Source organism: Callorhinus ursinus, unplaced genomic scaffold, assembly GCF_003265705.2.
Source record: "Callorhinus ursinus isolate GAN/ISIS: 27379988/994484 unplaced genomic scaffold, GSC_fseal_2.0 scaffold31, whole genome shotgun sequence".
Lineage (NCBI taxonomy): Eukaryota > Metazoa > Chordata > Mammalia > Carnivora > Otariidae > Callorhinus > Callorhinus ursinus.
Genome location: NW_027397093.1, coordinates 10,869,381 through 10,888,529, shown reverse-complemented (window position 1 = coordinate 10,888,529; position 19,149 = coordinate 10,869,381). Strand labels below are relative to the sequence as shown.

Here is a 19,149-nt window from a genome sequence, read left to right as displayed (position 1 = left end):
ATACAAGAAAAAAAGTTAAGGTCTCTTCCCTTAAGCACTGTTTATGTTCTGTTTCAGAAGATACTGTTAAGATTTGTGGATCCTCACTCAGTTACATAATAGGCTGTGAAAGAATCCAGGAGCATATAAAAGTGAGAAAACTAAAAATAACTGTTAGGAAGTAAAACCCAGGATGACAAAAGAGTGAACTCTATTGTTAATCTTTATTTTTTTTAACCACTGTTTTTGGCTCATCTATGATACGACTCGAGTGTTAATGACATTGATTTTGAAACAACACACAGCTTTAGTGAAAGCGTTGAGGAGGTTTCACATAATATTTATAATCCAGGGTATTTTGACTCCTCTTATGCTGATGTGAATATTTCTGAATAGTGTTGATATTTATATAATACTAATGAAGCCAAAAGCTCGTGTTGGACTAAGCATTTCTCTAGATCTGTTTAGAATAGTTTGTAATGAATGATGTAAATACATCCATACAACCATATAATTTACTGATACTATTTTGTAGTTAAAAATAAAGTGATTCAAAACCGTAGAAAATAGAATAATTTAATTTGATGTCGCATGAGTCCCCAGAATTAATTTGGAATGATTCCCTCTCTTTTTGATAGCCTTTTAGTCCAACTTTCATTTTAGAGAAATAAAATGAAAAGAGAATAATGATTTTTAGGGTTGTATGTCTGATAGAGTGTCCTATCTACATGTAAAACAAATCCTAGTGCTCTGAAAAAGAGAAGTGGTGTGGCTAATTCCAAATCGGGGAAAAAAGCATTTCTATTTGGCTTTTGAATGAATTATGCATTTTTTCTCCTGTAGATTTGCCTTTCTAGTTAGATACTGCTTAGACTAAAATTAAATTGGTTTTCAATCTATTCTCTTAGCATATACCAATTTATAGTGGGGCAGCGGGATGTCAGTAACAAACCTGCCTAAGATTAAAAAAATTTGCAGTGGATAAGATACATGTGTTTAGTTGAGAATTGGCTACAGATAAGCGACTACTGATTTTGTTCCTCTCCTAGCTCTGTGTGTGTGTATGCTTTAACACTGATTCTGGTTGTAGCATAGAGCTGCTGAGTTACATCTGCTTCTGCCTAATTAACTCTGTTGGTTGGTGTCAGATGAGAGCTAATTTTAAGATTAAATTGAGGAGTGGGGTGTGTGTGTGTGTGTGTGTGTGTGTGTGTGTGTCTGTGGCTGGGGGAGGGGAAAAGGAGGATCTAAGGTTGCTTGGTTGTTTTGTATAAGATCAAAAATGCAGTTATTCACAATGTTGTTTTAAATTTATTTTTTGCCTTTGAAGTGAAAATGATCACTGTTGTCCTGAAGTGACTCTTGAGGAAACTGGTACATCCTTCTCTTAGGTGCAGTTATTGGCCATATCTTGACATTCAGTCAGTACATAGATGCCAGGTGACCTTTGGGACAAATAGTGAATGTTTCCTGGAAACTTAGTAACTGAGCTTCAAACAGCATTTGACTTTCTTGTTTTCAGACAAAATGTTATACCTGCCGGGCTATTTGAGTAATACCAAGATTTTTTTTTCCCCGTGATAAGATTCTTTCTTAGACTCTATCACAGCCTGTTGTTGTTGTTGTTTTGGAGTAGGCTCCACACCCAGCGTGGGACTTGAACTCAAAACCTTGAGATCAAGAGTCGGACACTTAACTGACTGAACTACCCAGGTGCCCCTATCACAACCTGAGTTTTTAAAATTTGGGAAACATATCTGGTCTTAAAGTTAAGAGCAAAATTTTTTCTTTTTTTTTAAGATTTGATTTTATTTATTTGAGAGAGATCTCGAGTACAAGAGGGGGTAGGGTCAAAGGGAGAAGCAGACTCCCTGCTGAGCAGGGAGCCTGATGCAGAACTCGATCCTGGAGCGGGATCATGACCTGAGCCAAAGGCAGTCGCTTAACTGGCTGAGCCACCCAGGCATCCCCAAATTTGTTTCTTTAAGCACTGCTTTGGGGCTTCATTTCCTGTCCTGAATTCATGTTCTTAAATACCCGTAAGTGGTAGGAAAGAGTTAATATAGCACCAAAAGTAAAGTGCTAATAAGTTCATTGCAGTTGTTGTATTGGATAGTTGTGAAGATCGATAGATGGTTCCTGAATTTGAAGGATGTCTTTCTGCCCAAATTAACATTTACTTTTTTTTCCTTTGGCAGATTTGCTTGAAGATTTGGACAATCTTCTTTTTTGTCATGGACTGTTAATACATTTGGAGTTCCAGTTCTGGTATTTTCCCTTATTATATTTTAAGATACAGAATGTCAGTCTTAATGAAATGTGTTGTTAATGGATATGAATGATTCTGTTGATTGTAAAGATTGTGGTAATAGCTTGTCATGAAGGTATATTTTGAGTATTTATTAGTTTTTGTTTTAAGGTATGTTCATTTACTTGTGTAACCAAAATACCTGAGACCACCTTTGCAATATTGGATACTTCTCTGTGACCTCTCCTCTTGCTTCCTGTAGTTGTATTTTGTACAATCAAATTAAACTAGTTGATTCATCCTGGGTAAATGAAGAAAGATGAAAAAATTATTTGGACATAGTGAAATGTCTTCTAATGAAATTTTGCCCCAAACTGTTTTACTTTGAAAAGATGTGTCCTGTTCTAAACTTAATAACACAGTGATTCCCATGTTCTATCTCGAAAGTAGTTGCATTATGACAGTCAGTGAGTTCATTCCTAAACACACCATATTCCAAGTCTAACATTTTTTCAGTGATTTATATAATGACACAAAGGGGAGTGCTTATTAGATTTGTAGATGACATAGATGACAGAATCGAGATTCAAAATGATCTAACAGGTTGGAAGATAGACTCAAACCACCAACAAAATGAACTTGAACTGGAGTAAATTTTAAATTCCAGCATTTATATTTGCACAAAGAAGGGAATAGAAAGACTCAGCTTGACAGCATTTTTGAAGAAGATCTGGGATTTTTAGTTGGACTGCATGCTTAGCATGATTCAATTGTGTGGCAGGGCTGTTAAGAAAGTTCATGTAACCTTGGATTACATTTATACTTGGATAATGCCTGGACTGCCAGATTTTAAGATGGGCATTAGCCAAACTAGGGAATAAGCAAAAGAAGGAAGGAAGTGCTTGGAAACCATGTGATGTGGAAGTGTTAAGGAACTGGAATATGAGTGGTCTAAAGTAGGGCGGGAGGTAGAATGGAGTTCAGTTTTAGAGGTTTTCAAAAGTTTCTTTTCATTTTTTTTTTTAAAGAATTTATTTGTTTGACAGAGAGAGACACAGCGAGAGAGGGAACACAAGCAGGGGGAGTGGGAGAGGGAGAAGCAGGCTCCCCTCTGAGCAGGGAGCCGAATGCGTGGCTCGATCCCAGGACCCCGGGATCACGACCTGAGCCGAAGGCAGACGCTTAATGACTGAGCCACCCAGGCGCCCCAAGATTCTTATTTTCAAATACTTGAAGGCCTGTCATATTAAAGAATTAGTAAGAATTCCTTGGGGTTGTTTTAGGGAAACCAAGACTAAAGGGTAGAAGTTATGGGAAGACAGATTTTGGCTCCTGTGAGCAAAGAATATATTATTAGAGTTAGAGCTGTCCAACAGTGGAGTGAACTGCCTCAAAAAGTGATAAATTCTCTGTCACTGGAGGTATTTTAAGACTGATGGCCCATCTCTTGGGGTTATTGAACAAGGGATCTTTTACTGGATAACTAGAGATTAGATGGGATGACCTCTCCAGTCCCTTTAGCCCCAAGTTTCTGAATCCGAGGGGAAAAAAAATGGAGTGAACCTACAGTTTACTGATTGCAAAGAGGACAGTCCTTTTTAAATTGCCTCTTTCAAGCTGACTGATCAAGTATAGTTCAATGGCCCAGTTTTTCAGCAACAGAGCAAATGTTATGTTTTTCATTATATCTGGCTAAAGTTTTGAGGAAAGATGTTATTTTTTCCCTTGTAGGTACATTAAATAAATAACCAGAGATAAATTTAATTTTTTTATGAGGTATTTTTCAAAGTGTACAGACATTGCATTAATGGGAAGTGAGGATAGCTACTGTATGTTGACTATTTAGATATCATATTCACGTAATTCTCTTTTAACACTCCTGTGAGGGATATACTATTATTGCCCTACAGGTAGGGTGACTGAAACTTAACTCATTTACCCCGGGTGTCTCCGCTAGGTGTTGGTAGAGCTAGTATTCATACCATTAGTCTGATTTCAGAGGCAGGTGTGGCTCAGGTGAGGATAGCGCTGGACTTGGGTTTTTTAGAATAATGGCATTTGAGCCTTAAGTTTACTATAGACTGTTAACTTGAGTGAGTTCCATCTTCCCCTGAACCTCAGTTTACCCATAGAGTTGTCTTGCAGATTAAGTGACAAATTACATGTGAGCCTACTCTGTAAACTTGAAACTATAAAAAGAGTTCATATGTGGATATTATCAGTGGAAGGCAAGATTAGAGCCCAGGTCTGACCAAACTCCCGGGCCAGGGCACTTTCTCCTGGTGTTCTTTGCAGGTGCACTCAATACAGACTGGAGATGTAGGGTGGTTTTGGTGTACACCAGGAGGCTTTCAGAGAGCAGTACCACTGTTTATCTGGAATCGGATTTGTATGCACCTTCCTTGTATTGGGCAGGTATTAAGATACCTAGAATGGTATATTATTTAAAAGGTGAAGGGTTATATTACCATATTAGTTTCAGTTTTCTAACCTGTGGATTAGACAATGTCACAGACCTTTTGTAAAGGGATGGGAGGATATGATTCTGTAGAAGTGGCTAGTTGGGAAATTTTCTTACATGTGAGACTTGGGAAATATAATATCTAGCTGAAAGAGAATCAGGATTATTGCCTTTTTTTTTTCAAGTTTAAGATTTCTTGAAGTAAAGTTAATGTACAGTTGACCCTTGAACAACATGGGTTTGAACTGTGTGGGTCCACTTACACGTGGTTTTTGTTTTGTTTTGTTTTTGTTTTTTGATAATAAATACAGTGCTGTAAATGTATTTTCTTAATAATGCTTTCTTTTCTCAAGCTCACTTTATTGTTAAAAATGCAGTATAAAATACATATAACATACAAATTGTGTTAATCAACTGTTTATGTTGTGTAAGGTTTCCAGCTAACAGTAGGCTATTAGTAGTTAAGTTTTTGGGGAGTCAAAAGTTATACATCGATTTTTGACAATTCCCCCCATTGTTCAAGGGTCAGTTTTACTTTCCTCAGAGTTTTTGTGTCATAGACTTTTTCTTTGAGGTTGGTTTTATGTTATGATAGACATATATCTTGAACCATTCATGTAATTGTATTAATTTCAATAAGGGTTAATCCACTAATAACTTAGTATGATCTTTTAAATACCCCATAAATGACTTCATATAAATAACAAATGAAAATCCTAAAAAAATTTCCTTCTGAGACTATGACCCAGTTTCTGGTTAGGAAATTTAGTCAGTGTGGCTTTGTTACATAATACCTGCCTGTCATTACTTCTGTGGTCCTTTTGCATGTGAAAAATAATACTAAAGAGCCTTTTATTTTTAGAAGTTCCATTATTAAGAGCCTCTTCTCCCCTTTTTATCCTTTAAGGTCTTGATTTCCTTGTTAAAGATGTTCTTCGCCCAAATGCAGTCTTTCCTGTTGGTCAAATAAGACAACTATCAACATTGCCAGTGTGTCCTGTTTTTAATCTCTTAAGGATGGATGTTTGTGAGGTTTTGCTTAATAAGGTCTGGAATATTCTGCCCGTTTGTTGAGTTGTAAATGACTTTTAAATGTTAAAGTTCTGTTAAATACAAGGAGAACCTCTATGGGTAACTTTGGTATTGAAGAAGTCATTTGTCAACCATGGTAAAACTTGCAAACCCACTTTACACAGAGTGGATTCTTGAAGCTATACAGAAAATAAAAAAGCAAAAGCAAAGGCCCTCTGAAGAGAGAATCTGCCATGCAGTCAGCACTTCCCATGGGTTGGATAAGAAGACAGTCTCAGAGCAGCTGGAGCTCAGTGTTCAGGATGGCTCAGTTCTCAAAGTCACCAACAAAGGCCTTGCCTCCTATAAGGACCCAGACAACCCTGGGCGCTTTTCATCAGTTAAACCAGGCACTTTTCCGAAGTCAACCAAGGGGTCTAGGGGATCATGTAATGATCTCCGCAATGTGGATTGGAATAAACTTTTAAGGAGAGCAATTGAAGGACTTGAGGAGCCAAATGGCTCCTCCCTGAAGAACATCGAGAAGTATCTCAGAAGTCAAAGTGATCTCACAGGCACCACCAACAACCCAGCCTTTCAGCAGCGGCTGCGACTAGGGGCTAAACGCGCAGTGAACAACGGGAGGTTACTGAAAGATGGACCGCAGTACAGGGTCAATTATGGAAGCTTAGATGGCAAAGGGGCTCCCAAATATCCCAGTGCTTTCCCATCCTCGCTACCACCTGTCAGCCTTCTACCCCATGAGAAAGACCAGGTAAGTGAAGAGAAGGTTAATATGTTCTAAATACTGCCCATCTGACTTGCACAGTTTCAGTTAAATTTTATATGGACAAAAGTCCCAAGGGAAGTTGAATAGAATCAACTGTTTCCTTAAGCGCAGGCTTTCATATTTTAAAATGTATACATTGTTTATAATGTAAATTGTTCTATACTGTTTTACTATGTATTGAGGGCTTCCTTGCCGGTCAATTAAGAATTTAGTGTGATGATTATGTGATTTGTTTTTTAAACTAACTGGTTGAATACTTGAAGGGACCTGGGTAGAGAACTTTAATCCTGCTTCATCAAGGCAGGACCATATATATTTCAAAAATCTAAGAAAGACCATCGTGTATTTTCTCTCTTAAAATTTTAAAATTATTTATAGTTTATTTTTTTCTGCTTTATTGAGGTATAATAATATCAGAGAAGACGACTATGGACTAGTTATGTTAATACTGATAACCTTTGCATTCCTGGAATTGTTTTTAATATGTGACCCAAATCCTGCCTATTTAAAGTCATATTACTGTCCACTTCTCAGTGGGTGAAAGTGAATGTTTGTTTTGTCTCATACCGTATCTTTTCTTACAGTCTTTCGTTTCTTTGGGTCTTATGTTATTTCTGTAGTATTTATATATGTATGACAAATTTCTCTTCAAGTGACGGCTACAATTTTAAGTATTGGAGTAGGATTTTTGTTTTCTCATTTCAAAGCTACTGAGGTTACCTCCCAAACTAAAACCAAAGTAGAGCAAGAGCAAATTGTTTATATTTGGGCCTTTCATTGTTGTTAGAAGGATGGTTGTATGTGTTGACTACATTTCTAGAAGTGATGGAAACCCAAGTGTTAAGAAAAGTTGTGTAGCTGGTGGCTTGTTTTTCCTCTTTGGATACTGCCAGCTCTTGAGATGGACTCTGCTTCCCTCAGTGGTTTAAGCTGATAGAAGCCTAGCTCCAGAAACTGGGTAGGACCAGGTGATTTGCCTTCCACAGACTAATCTAAACCCTAGCATTTATTTCTTAATCGTATTTTTATTTTATTAGTTTTCCTCAGGTTTATTTATCTTCTGGTGGCATTTGTGTTTTGTGTAACCAACCCTCAATTCTTTGTGAGAAAATGTGGGCATAAAGAAAGAAGTAAACCTACAAAGAAATTTTTTTAATAACATTTGTTTCAAAAAAATGTACTGAGTGACTCAGATCCTAATTCCTGTGTCTGACAGTCACATTAAGCACTTCTGTTTCTCATTAAATATTTTTATAAAAGCGTATACACCATGGGGAAATTCCTTAAGGGAATGTAGAGCCATTTCTTTTTTTTTTTTTTTAAGATGTTATTTATTTATCTGACAGAGAGACAGCAAGAGCAGGAACACAAGCAGGGGGAGTGGGAGAGGGAGAAGCAGGCTTCCTGCGGAGCAGAGAGCCCAATGCGGGGCTCGATCCCAGGACGCTGGGATCATGACCTGAGCCGAAGGCTGACTCTTAATAAGCGACTGAGCCACCCAGGCGCCCCTGTAGAGCCATTTTTGATGGATTTGGGTATCTTTGTTTTTAAAACCTCTACATTACCCTGAGGTATATTAAGGTTTTATAATTACCAGGTACATGGACTAATTCAGGCAGCTTTAGGCAACTTAATAGAATGTTTCAATAAATTTGTGAACCAGGGGATATCTTTACTTGTGATAGAAGTCACTACAAATTTTCCACTGTCCCTTTCCTATCCTTCTCTTTGACTTAGCCCATCATTTCTTGCTAACCTTATCTTTTTTTTCATGCAGCATCTGTATGGAAGTATTTTTAGTCTAAAGGAAAATTCATGTCTGAAAGTATCTAGAATTGAGAACACAGTAATTTACTGCTTAGCCTGCAATTGTTACTGCTCTTTCTATGATGCTGATCTTTTTATATTGTCCAGTTAGTATCATCATCGAACAAGGAAAACAGAAAAGGTGTCCTTAAAATTTTTACTTGATGGAATTTGGAGACCAATTGTAGTAATAATTTAATCATAATCTAATTCTTAAAAAAGAACAAATAAAGCTTAATAAAAATCATATCAAATCAATTTGACCATAAGCAAATATATTGTTTGTATTGTATATTGCAGTAGTATTTTTCCTTGAAAATGTAATATTGCCCTTTAAGATTACAAGTGGTAAATAGTTTACAACCATGTAGACTTGCTAAGTAAATGTAATAGAAGTTCTTAACCTGGGCCCATGAATGAGCTTGAGATAGATGGATAGGCCACAGAAATCCAATAGAAAGTCTCTGTATCCACACGTTTTCTAAGGTTAGGGTCTATTGTGGTTTTTTGTTTTGTTTTCATCTTACCAGATTCTCAAAGGGATCCAGAATGTCAGATAGCCAATGTGAAGATTTTAGTACTCTAGAAGATATTTTTTGTTTCTTATACTAAAACCATAATGTGCTAGTTGTTGGCTTTTGATTATTCTTACTTTTATAGTTGCTGAACATGGATCTCAATCTAGACTGGTTGTACTACGGTTTCGTGTACATAGTGTTGTTTCTTATACTAAAACCATAATGTGCTAGTTGTTGGCTTTTGATTATTCTTACTTTATGGTTGCTGGACATTGATCTGAATGTAGACTGGTTGTACTATGGTTTTGTGTACATAGTACTTTCTCTAATATATTCGAAGGGCAGATTATCATTGTTCTTGATGTGCTAGAAATCCTTAGTGTTTGTATTGTGGGAGAATGTTTATGATATAAATGACAACTGTTTGTACAGAGATGGAGTCATCTCACAATTTAGCCAACTGATGTCTCTCAGAGAAGCTGTTACTCTAGTTACTTTTCCTGAGTAGTTCATTTAATTGTGAAAATGAAAACAAAAATTGTAAAAATAATAACTAACATTTTTTAACACTGACAGTATGCCAAGTCCTTTACATTTATTGTCTCCTTGACTTACACAATAACTGGGAGAGCCATAGGATTATTATCCTTATTTTGCACATGGAAAACAGACTCAAAGCCTGAGTAATTTGCTCAAGATCACTGATAGAGGTGGTGAGTGGTGAAGCCCAGTTTCTAAGGAGACAGTGTGACTCCAGACGTCTTTACTGCTGGGCTGTATACTGGTCAGCAGTGGTGGTGGCTTTTCATTTAACAGTAAAAGTCTCTCTCCCATTTCCTCAGATGTTTAGAAGCAGTTTCCTTCAACAAATAGATTTCCGGCATTTTAAATTGTGGTAGTTGCAGTGAGCTTATTACACTTCTTAAAGCAGGTACTATTTGTAATATTAGCAATATGGGAAAGCAGTAGGGAAAGTAGTAAATCTGTGTCTAATTAGATTTAACATCATCATCATTCCTATGCATGGCTGCTAGGAGGAATACAATGCAAGTTAAAATAGAAGGACTCCTTCCTTTCTGAAATGTAATTGCACATCTTCTGATAGTCTAGAATTCAAATTGGATATTACCACACTGTCTCCTTAGCATAACTTCTTTGTATTTATTTAAGAAAACTCTCTTTGGTGAGGTGATATGGAAATGAATTAAACCACCGAAGATAAAACTTTATCTCTGACTTGGTGAGGGAACTCCTAAAGGATAGTATTAGTGTTTCTCATTAAAACCGGTAAAGCTCAATTAGGTCAGATTATGAGGTCTTTGGAAAGTCAAATATTCTAAGAGAGACTTCAGTTATCACCACACACTTTGTAGCATTAAGATTCCATTTGAATATTTGGGCTTTAGCATTTTTATAAAATCAGTTCAGTTTTAAACAGATTGCTTGGTATTTCACTTTATTGGCGATATTTTGCTGTAATTTATTAAGTATCAAATATTGTTTCCACTACAGTACATAATATGGGAACTCTCATTTTAGGCTGCTATAGTTGGAAAGGGAGATGCTTCTAATATCAGGTAGGGCTTTTGATGTTTTTTTTCTTGGAGAAGTGAAATAACTATTAGAGTCTGCAAACAGAATTACAAAAACAATGATACTCTCCATAAGAAAAAAGTAAAGATGAGTTTAAAAAGGAACACAGACTATCCAAAATGGGGCTGAGAGGCAAAACTGTGTTAAAAATCACTTGTGGTCCTGGCTCATTCAGTTGTTTATTCTGTTTGTCCCCCGACTCCCTTTTAGGGAGATATTTTATTAGGGCTTTTGGCAATGTTATTAGTATGAAATATTTCCGTAAATATAAGATTAGTGTACATCCTACATTGCTTTCTTGTGTTGTGTAAATGCCATAAATAAAAGAACTTTATTTTTAGATCCCTTTCTTTGGTTTTCTCCACTTTGTCCTCGCCTCTCCAGTCCCATTATCCCTGCCCTGGAGAGACCCTCCTGTCTTTCTCTGGGGCTTTTCCAATTGCCTGTACTTTGTGAAGGACCATTCACTAGTCCATATTGTTCTTTGATGTGGCAGGCTTCCAGAAGTCTCTCGGCCCTAGGGGAATCGTTCATAGTCTCAGACTCTGGATCTTTTTGGCAGAAATGTGTGTATTTTTTATCTGCTAATTATAGAGTCCAAGTGTCCTCCTCTCTGTTGACCTTCTTAGTTTTCCTTTGAATTGGTGTCCTTTGTATTGCAGATGTCACATTTCTCAAAGAGTGCTTAGCTATGTGTATTCAGCTGAAAGTGGGATAAAGCCCTAAACATTGTAGAATATACTCTTCTGTATAACCTGAATTTTGGAATTGGTATGGATGAAAGTCAGTTTTAGAATGACTAAAGTTGGACAGAAACCTATTACAATGTAGAAGTCTAGCTGGATCAAATACCTGCTGTTTCAGGGTCAGGGAAGGAAAAATATTGTAGTTTATATTGTTCCTATAATTAAGCTTCGGTAGTTCTTCCAAATAGCAGACTATCTGAGGACTACTATTGTGAGCAGATAATACCAGTTGTTGAGGCGTTATTGAGAGAGCACTTAGATTGTCTCAGACTAGTTAGTTGGGTCAAGGGAGAGAGAAAATGAAGAGTGAATGAGTCTTTCTGTTGGACTCTGAGGGGTATGACAGCTTGTTCCACTTTTGAGCTTTGATCAAGATGGGACTGTCTAGACTTCTAATGAAGTGGCTTCAGGTAAAGTAGCAACATTATGTCAGAGGATCTTAAATCCTCTGACATAATGAGTCTTTTTTTTTTTTTAACATTTTATTTATTTGATAGAGATACAGCGAGAGAGGGTACACAAGCAGGGGGAGTGGGAGAGGGAGAAGCAGGCTTCCCGCTGAGCAGGGAGCCCGATGTGGGACTCGATCTCAGGACCCTGAGATCATGACCTGAGCCGAAGGCAGACACTCAATGACTGAGCCACCCAGGCGCCCCTGACATAATGAGTCTTTTTTTTAAATAATTTTTTATTGTTATGTTAGTCACCATACATTACATCATTAGTTTTTGATGTAGTGTTCCATGATTCATTTTTTGTGCAAACACCCAGTGCTCCACGCAGAACGTGCCCTCTTTGATACCCATCACCAGGCTAACCCATCCCCCCACCCCCTCCCCTCCAGAACCCTCAGTTTGTTTTTCAGAGTCCATCGTCTCTAATGGTCCGTCTCCCCCTCCGACTTACTCCCCTTCATTCTTCCCCTCCTGCTATCTTCTTTTTTTTTTCTTAACATATATTGCATTATTTGTTTCAGAAGTACAGATCCGTGATTCATCAGTCTTGCACAATTCACAGCGCTCACCATAGCACATACCCTCCCCAATGTCTATCACCCAGCCACCCCATCCCTCCCACCCCCCACCACTCTAGCAACCCTCAGTTTGTTTCCTGAGATTAAGAATTCCTCATATCAGTGAGGTCATATGATACATGACATAATGAGTCTTAAACATTCTTTTTAACTCTTCGGATCCTAGATGTACTTGATCCTGGAGCTGCCTTTTCAACAACACATGATCCTGTCCTGGATGATCTATATGTAGATCAGTCTGTTTTCTGATTGCCTCATGTCATTTTCTTCCGAGCCTCAGGGACTCCAAGGGGTGTGGATTTTTGACTAATTCTGGATATTTTCAGCAGCTTTCAGGAACTTACCTTTGTATTCCACGTACCTGTTTGGCTTATAAGAACCACATTTGATACACTTGCAGTGCCAAGAAGATCTATGTTTTATAGCTTTGAAGTTATTTAACAGTTAAGTGCTATTTGCTGATTCATTCACATTGTATGTGGAATGGCAAAGATTTTTATTCATTCTTTCTCTACAAACTGTATTTTAATAAGTAGTACATTTTAAGGTTTCTCAGAATGAAGGTCTCTGTTCTTTTTATGTCTTTTCTTTGTGCATTAATCATGTACAAAGGGTACATGAGAAAATGTCATTGTTGTTATCACTGCAATGGCAAATTTTGATTGTCAAGTCCATGACTTTTTGTTTAGTTTACAAACTGTTTTCTTGGCTAGCTCATTAAACTACAGTAGATTTGATGAAACTGCTCATCTCTAGTTACACCAGCATTGTCTGCATCTTCTCAGGTACCTTGATCTCTGTGATCTATTGATGTTTCTGAGTACATAAACATCAATTAGCTGACTAAATCAAAGTTAGCATATGAGTCAGCCATGTAATTTGTTTGTGACATTTTGAGTTAGCAGGGCCGTGAAAAAAACCCATTTGTATTTGTGTGTAGGTGCCCTTATCTAACGGTCCTCAGGTGGTGATGGGGGGTTTGTACACGTAAGAAGAGGAGGTATGGCAGTGCATTGTGAAGTGCTAATCCGTTATTAGGCTTCTGCTTGGTGCCGGACTGCTTTCCCACAGCCGACTCCAGGAGCTGCAGACTGTATACTGTTGTTTTTCCTTTTATATGTGAGCCTTTTAAGTCACAGAATATTAACGGAGAGCAAAACTTTTTGCTTTATGAAAGGTAGTCTTTTGAAAAATCTGCAAAATGAACTATAGAGACGAAAGCTCTAGAGTGAATGTTATTAGATTTAAACTGAGAGTCTGGTCTTTACAAAGCTACAAAATAAATACTAATCAGTGGTCTAAGTAAAATCCAGGAAGGATTTGTGTTAATTTGACAAGTAGGTTTAGAATTCTTGAGCCATTATTTTTTAGAAACCAGCTTTGTTCAGACATCCTTTCTCTAATTTGCTTCACTTTTGATCTTTGATAAAACCAGCTGCAATTTTGTTTCATTAACAAACTTAACTGTTTAACAGATGTTTGTTTTGGCTTGATTGTGTCCTTTCTATTAGAAACAGCATAACATACATAGAAACCATGCTGGGCCTTTTCCTGTCTGTAGCTAGACAGGCGTTTCAGAAGAACAACTTAATTTTATTTACAAGTTCAATTTTTGTTCCTCTGTACTATTATGGTAGGTATACAAACATTTTAGCTCTTGTTCCCCCTGTCAGGGAGGTCTTTTGTTCTTAATCCTCCATCTGTTAGTCCAGTACCCTCCCCCACTCCCCCTTATTTTTAGCATTGCAAAATCTTAGCATGCAGGGAAAAAGGTATTGGCGGGAGAGGTAATTGAGATATCAGTGACTCTTCTATACAGTTCAAGGGAGGGAAGGGGACTAGCCTGGTGAATTTAGATAATTTCTTCCATCTTCTTTGATGTCAGTAAACTGCCATATGGACAGCAACGAGGCCTACAGGAAGGAGGTGAGCTTTGGTCTGGGCTGCCTGTGATACTCAGAAGTGATGCGGGCTGGGATCCAGAGGCAGGCAGCACTTGAATGTTTCTGTAGTGGTTTCTGATGCGGCCAGTCCTGATTTTTGTCCATGGTTTACTGCCATGCTTGTGATTCTCTCAGATCATAAATGGGCATGATGAAATTCAAGAAATAGAGGTTAAAGATTGTATGGGGTAAGAGAAACAATATTAAGAGAGGCGAAGAATGCTTACACGCAAAGCCAGTATTAAAGGACATCAAATGATGATTCCTATTTGATACTTGGTCAGCTTGTTTCCAAAAGTGGTATTTTAGTATCATGTAGAAGCTTCTACCTTATATCAAAACCCAACCCTAGTTATTGAGCCTTGAGGTGTAAATAACGCTGCAGAAGACATGATCTCCTAGTGGAAGAGTATGGGCTGTTTGAAGAACATGAGTTATTCCAGTTAGGTTGCTGGCGGCTTGTGAGGGGACGGGGGAAGGTAGGCAGTGAAGGGAACCAGGAAGGTATTTCCCCCTTAACTTTGTATCAGAAAAGTTGAAAGAGTAATAGGATAAGCGCTGTATTTCTTTCACTTAGATTCACCAGTTGTTAACATTTTGATCCATTTGTTCTTTCTCTTTCTTCTGTGTGTGTATACAAATACGTACACATAGTCATAATTTTTGGCGGAACTGTTTGAAGATAAATGGCAGATGTTATGTTAAGATGCTGTATTAAGTCATAATAATAATTCTATACTGAGGAACATTTTCCTATATAACCAAAATATTACTATTTCATGTAAGAAATTCAACAGTGAAGCAGGAGTGTTACCCAGTAGACCATATTTTCCCAAATGGTCCTAAAATGTCATTAATAACTTTTGTTTTTAATCTGGGATCCAGTTAAAGAGTGTGCATTGCATTTGGTTGTTATATCTTTTTTTTTTTAAGATTTTATTTATTTATTTGACAGAGACAGCGAGAGAGGGAACACAAGCGGGGGGGTGGGGGAGTTGGAGAGGAAGAAGCAGGCTTCCCGCTGAGCGGGGTGCCCAGTGCGGGGCTCAGTCCCAGGACACTGGGATCATGACCTGAGCCGAAGGCAGACGCCCCTACACCCAGGAGCCCCGGTTGTTATATCTTTTTAAAACTTTTTTTTTTTAAAGATTTTATTTATTTATTTGAGAGAGAGAGAATGAGAGAGAGAGAGCATGAGAGGGAAGAGGGTCAGAGGGAGAAGCAGACTCCCCGCTGAGCAGGGAGCCTGATGCGGGACTCGATCCTGGGACTCCAGGATCATGACCTGAGCCGAAGGCAGTCGCTTAACCAACTGAGCCACCCAGGCGCCCCCGGTTGTTATATCTTTAATAGGGAACGGTTTTCCCTCTTCTTTTGCTTTTCACATCAGTGGCTTTTTTTGTGGATTATTTTTTTACAATTTTAAAAAATAATTATTTTTATTTGAGTATAAGTGACACATAATATATCAGTGACATTTTTGTCAAGTCTAGGACAGTTGTCTTATGGGATGTCCCCAAATTAGTGTTTATATGATTGTGTCCTCATGATCAGATTCAGGGTAAACCTTTTTGACAAGAATACCATATGGGTGATGTCATATCAGGAGATAAATCCTTTTAGGTTGTCTCGTTATGTTGGTGCTTATTTGATCAATTGACTAAGGCGCGTTAGATGTATCTTTGCCATTTGAATGGTGTGTATTAGTTTTTTCATTTGTGTGTATTAGTTTTCCGTTACTGCTGTAATACATTACCACAAACTTAGTGAAACAATGTGTATTTATTGTCTTAACAGTTCTGTAGGTCAGAAGTCCAACATGGGCCTCACTGGGTTAAAATCAAAGCGTAGATAGGGAGCCTGTAGGGAAGAATGTGTTTCCTCACCTTTTCCAGCTTCTGCATGCTGCCCGCACTCCTTGGCTCTGGCCATCTCCCTCATCTTCAAAACCAGAAGTGTTGCATCTCTTGGACCATTTTTCTGTAGTCGCATCTCTCTCTGACTACAACCTGGACAACTTTTAAAGGATTCATGTGATTAGATTGAGGCCATTTAGATAATCCAGGATAATCTCCCCATCTCAAAGTCCTTAACTTAATCGTACCTGTAGGGTCATTTTGCCATATAAGGTGACAGATTCACAGGTTCTTGATATTAGGAAGTGGACAGTGGTGGGGGGGGTGCATTATTCTGCCTGCCACCCAGTGGTGTTGGTATCCTCACCTAAATTAGTTTTTACATTGGAGGTCGCAAATCTTTGAAGGTTTGGGGGCTATGATGTAACACGGTGTATAAATCTGCTTAGAAAAGAATGAATCACAGTTTATGGGGTTAAAGCTAGCTGGAGGTTGGGAGGCAGGCAGCCTGAGCTCTAGGTCTGATGGTACATCATGAACAGGTCTGATGGTACATCCATAAGAACAGGAACAGGGGCTACCTCCTGCTTCCGCTTAGTGTTTCTTGACTCACGAGTTGAACTGAAGGATGGATTTGGCAGTTTTTAACAATAGGAGTTTGGATATCCAAACTGTTCCCTGAGAAGTGCATTTAAAGTTGTAGAGAAGGACCTTTCTTTAATTTCCCAGAGTGCATGAAAAATATATATAAGACAATAAAGATAGGCTCTTTGATGATATTTTAAATACTAAGTATCATCAGAAGAATTATATGTCTGTTATTTAAATTTGAATCCTGAATTAGAAAACTCTAAATAGGCTGAAAAGAAACTGCCTTACTTAAAGAACAATATCATGCTTATAATATTATGTCAATTTTATCTCAATAAAGTTGGAAAGTAGAATATGCAGGTGGATATATATGGTATTCTTTCAGTTCTTAGGTAAATATCAGAAGAAAAGATAAATATCAAATCAAGATTCACAAAGGCAGTTTCCTCAAGGATTCTTTTTCTTTCATTTCTTCGTGTTTTAGTAGAATCTCCCATAGTAGCTGCACTTAGTTGGAATGTTTTGGAAATACTGACTGTTCCAATTGTTAAAGAATAACTTTAGTTATTAGCCTGTGAATGTGCTCTCTAGAGCTGATAAAAAAGATGATCTTGTCATCTGATGAGCTCTGACCCTCTGTAAACCTTCTAACTTATCTCATTTTCCACCAGCTATTGAAATATAACGAGATGCCAACAGTTACATCCTCATAAAGCATTTATACCAACTTATAAAATTACCTCTTTATTGGAAAATTGTGTAATATCTTGATTTCAATTTAGCATGGCATGTTGGTTAGCAATAAATCTTACTGGGGTATGCACACAATCCTGTAGGCAGTTTGCAGAACATTGATCGGGTGCAAATTGTATGCATTTTTCTAGCTTCTGAAAATTTCAGAGCAAAATGGAATAAATAGATATCACCAAGACCACCACTTTTTGGGTTGTTTTTAATCTGACACAGTAGACATCACCATGAATCTTGCAGGAAGTACCTTGACTCTTCTAAAATTCATTATTTGTGTTTTTGACTATTTTAAAGTTCCCCATTTTGTCTGTGATATACAACAGAAGCAAAAGAACGTGGTTAAAACATGTACCTTTTTACGTGTGCATAATAAACAGTTCATATTAGATTGGAAGGCTCTATAGAAAACAAGCAAGAAATTAATATTAAATGCTCAGTGCTTACTATATGCCAGGTAACATCTAAGTACTTATTATATACAAAATAATATTACATGAACTCTGAGAAGTAAGTACTGTTACTAACGGAATTTTGCAGATGAAGTAACCGGCCAGAGAAGGTACCTTTCCCAAGAGTGCACAGGAAGTGTTGGAGCTGGTGTTTTAATCTTGGCACACAGGTTGGAGGATAGCCACAGCATCACTTTCTAGGCTTCTCATTTACTTGGATGAAATCAACACATATCTACAGAATTCTAACACATAAAGCACTGTACGAGGCACTGCAGAAATTACAAAGTATAAACGATATTCAAATGGTAATTAAGAGTGTAGATTGAAACATTCCAAGACATGCAGCGATAGGATTCCTTCTCAAGTGACCAGTGTGGTCGTGTTCATTTACAGAGTGAGTGAGATCTTCTTTTCTATAGAAACGAATAATAACCACCAACATTTCGGGCCGCCTGGGTGGCTCAGTCGTTAAGCGTCTGCCTTTGGCTCAGGTCATGATCCCAGGGTCCTGGGATTGAGGCCCGCATTGGGCTCCTTGCTCAGCGGGAAGTCCGCATCTCCCTCTCCCTCTGTCCTGCTCGAGTGTGCATGCTCGCTCGCTCTCTCTCTCAAGTAAATAAAAATAAAATCTTTAAAAAAAAAAAACCATCAACTTTCTGTATTACTGTGAGGCAGGCACTACTTAAAGTGCTTTAGATATAGTTAAGTTGCCTATGAGGTGGTACTTCTTTTCATTCTTAGTTTACAAAGGAGGGAATTGGGGCACATGGGGTTAAAGGAATTGCCCATGGTCACAGAGCTGTTGTGTAGTAGAGCCAGGATTCAAATCTTGGCTCTGTAGTCTGTACCCTTAACCACTATGCTATACTATTTCTTACTTGCCTTATGAAGAAAAACCTCTTTTAAAGGTATTGAAAAGAGTTACCCAGGTTCCTATAAACTTGGACCTCTAAGTGCCTTTTCAGTGTTTATAATAGGAGTCACTGAAAAGACTTAAAATTTATAGTATGACATGACATAAGATGGCTTTTCCCAAATGATGTTCTGAGGTAGAATGAAGTACTCTTTTTAAGATGTTCATGATGCTAATAATGTTCTGAGATTCCAAGCCCCTGAGAAGTTCTGATATTTAATTTCCTTAACCCTCAGTTTCCCAAGATGACTTGATGATGGGCCCTCCCATCTCCCTTTCTCTAAATAACAGCCATTCACGTGTCTAGACATCTTTGCATTTGGTTAAAAGGAGTTTGGATTCTGCTGAAGTAAAGGTTATACAACTAATCTCTTTCCCCATATCTCCCAAATACACATCCCAAAGATTAATTGAAGTTGTAGTTTATGGTTCAGAGTAGAAAACCAAAAAGCATCACAT

General features: G+C 37.8%; 1 protein-coding gene across 7 annotated transcripts in view; it reads left to right on the top strand.

Annotated features, from left to right (window-relative positions):
• KAT6B (lysine acetyltransferase 6B) overlaps positions 1-19,149 on the top strand; it is a 180,477-nt gene that overhangs the window by 8,920 nt on the left and 152,408 nt on the right. For all 7 annotated transcript variants that reach the window (XM_025850520.2, XM_073878767.1, XM_025850519.2 and 4 more), the window contains exons 2-3: positions 2,178-2,247; positions 5,596-6,474. In XM_025850520.2, the coding sequence (XP_025706305.1) occupies positions 5,854-6,474 (621 nt within the window). In that variant the 5' untranslated portion in view covers positions 2,178-2,247; positions 5,596-5,853. The remainder of the gene's footprint in view (positions 1-2,177; positions 2,248-5,595; positions 6,475-19,149) is intronic.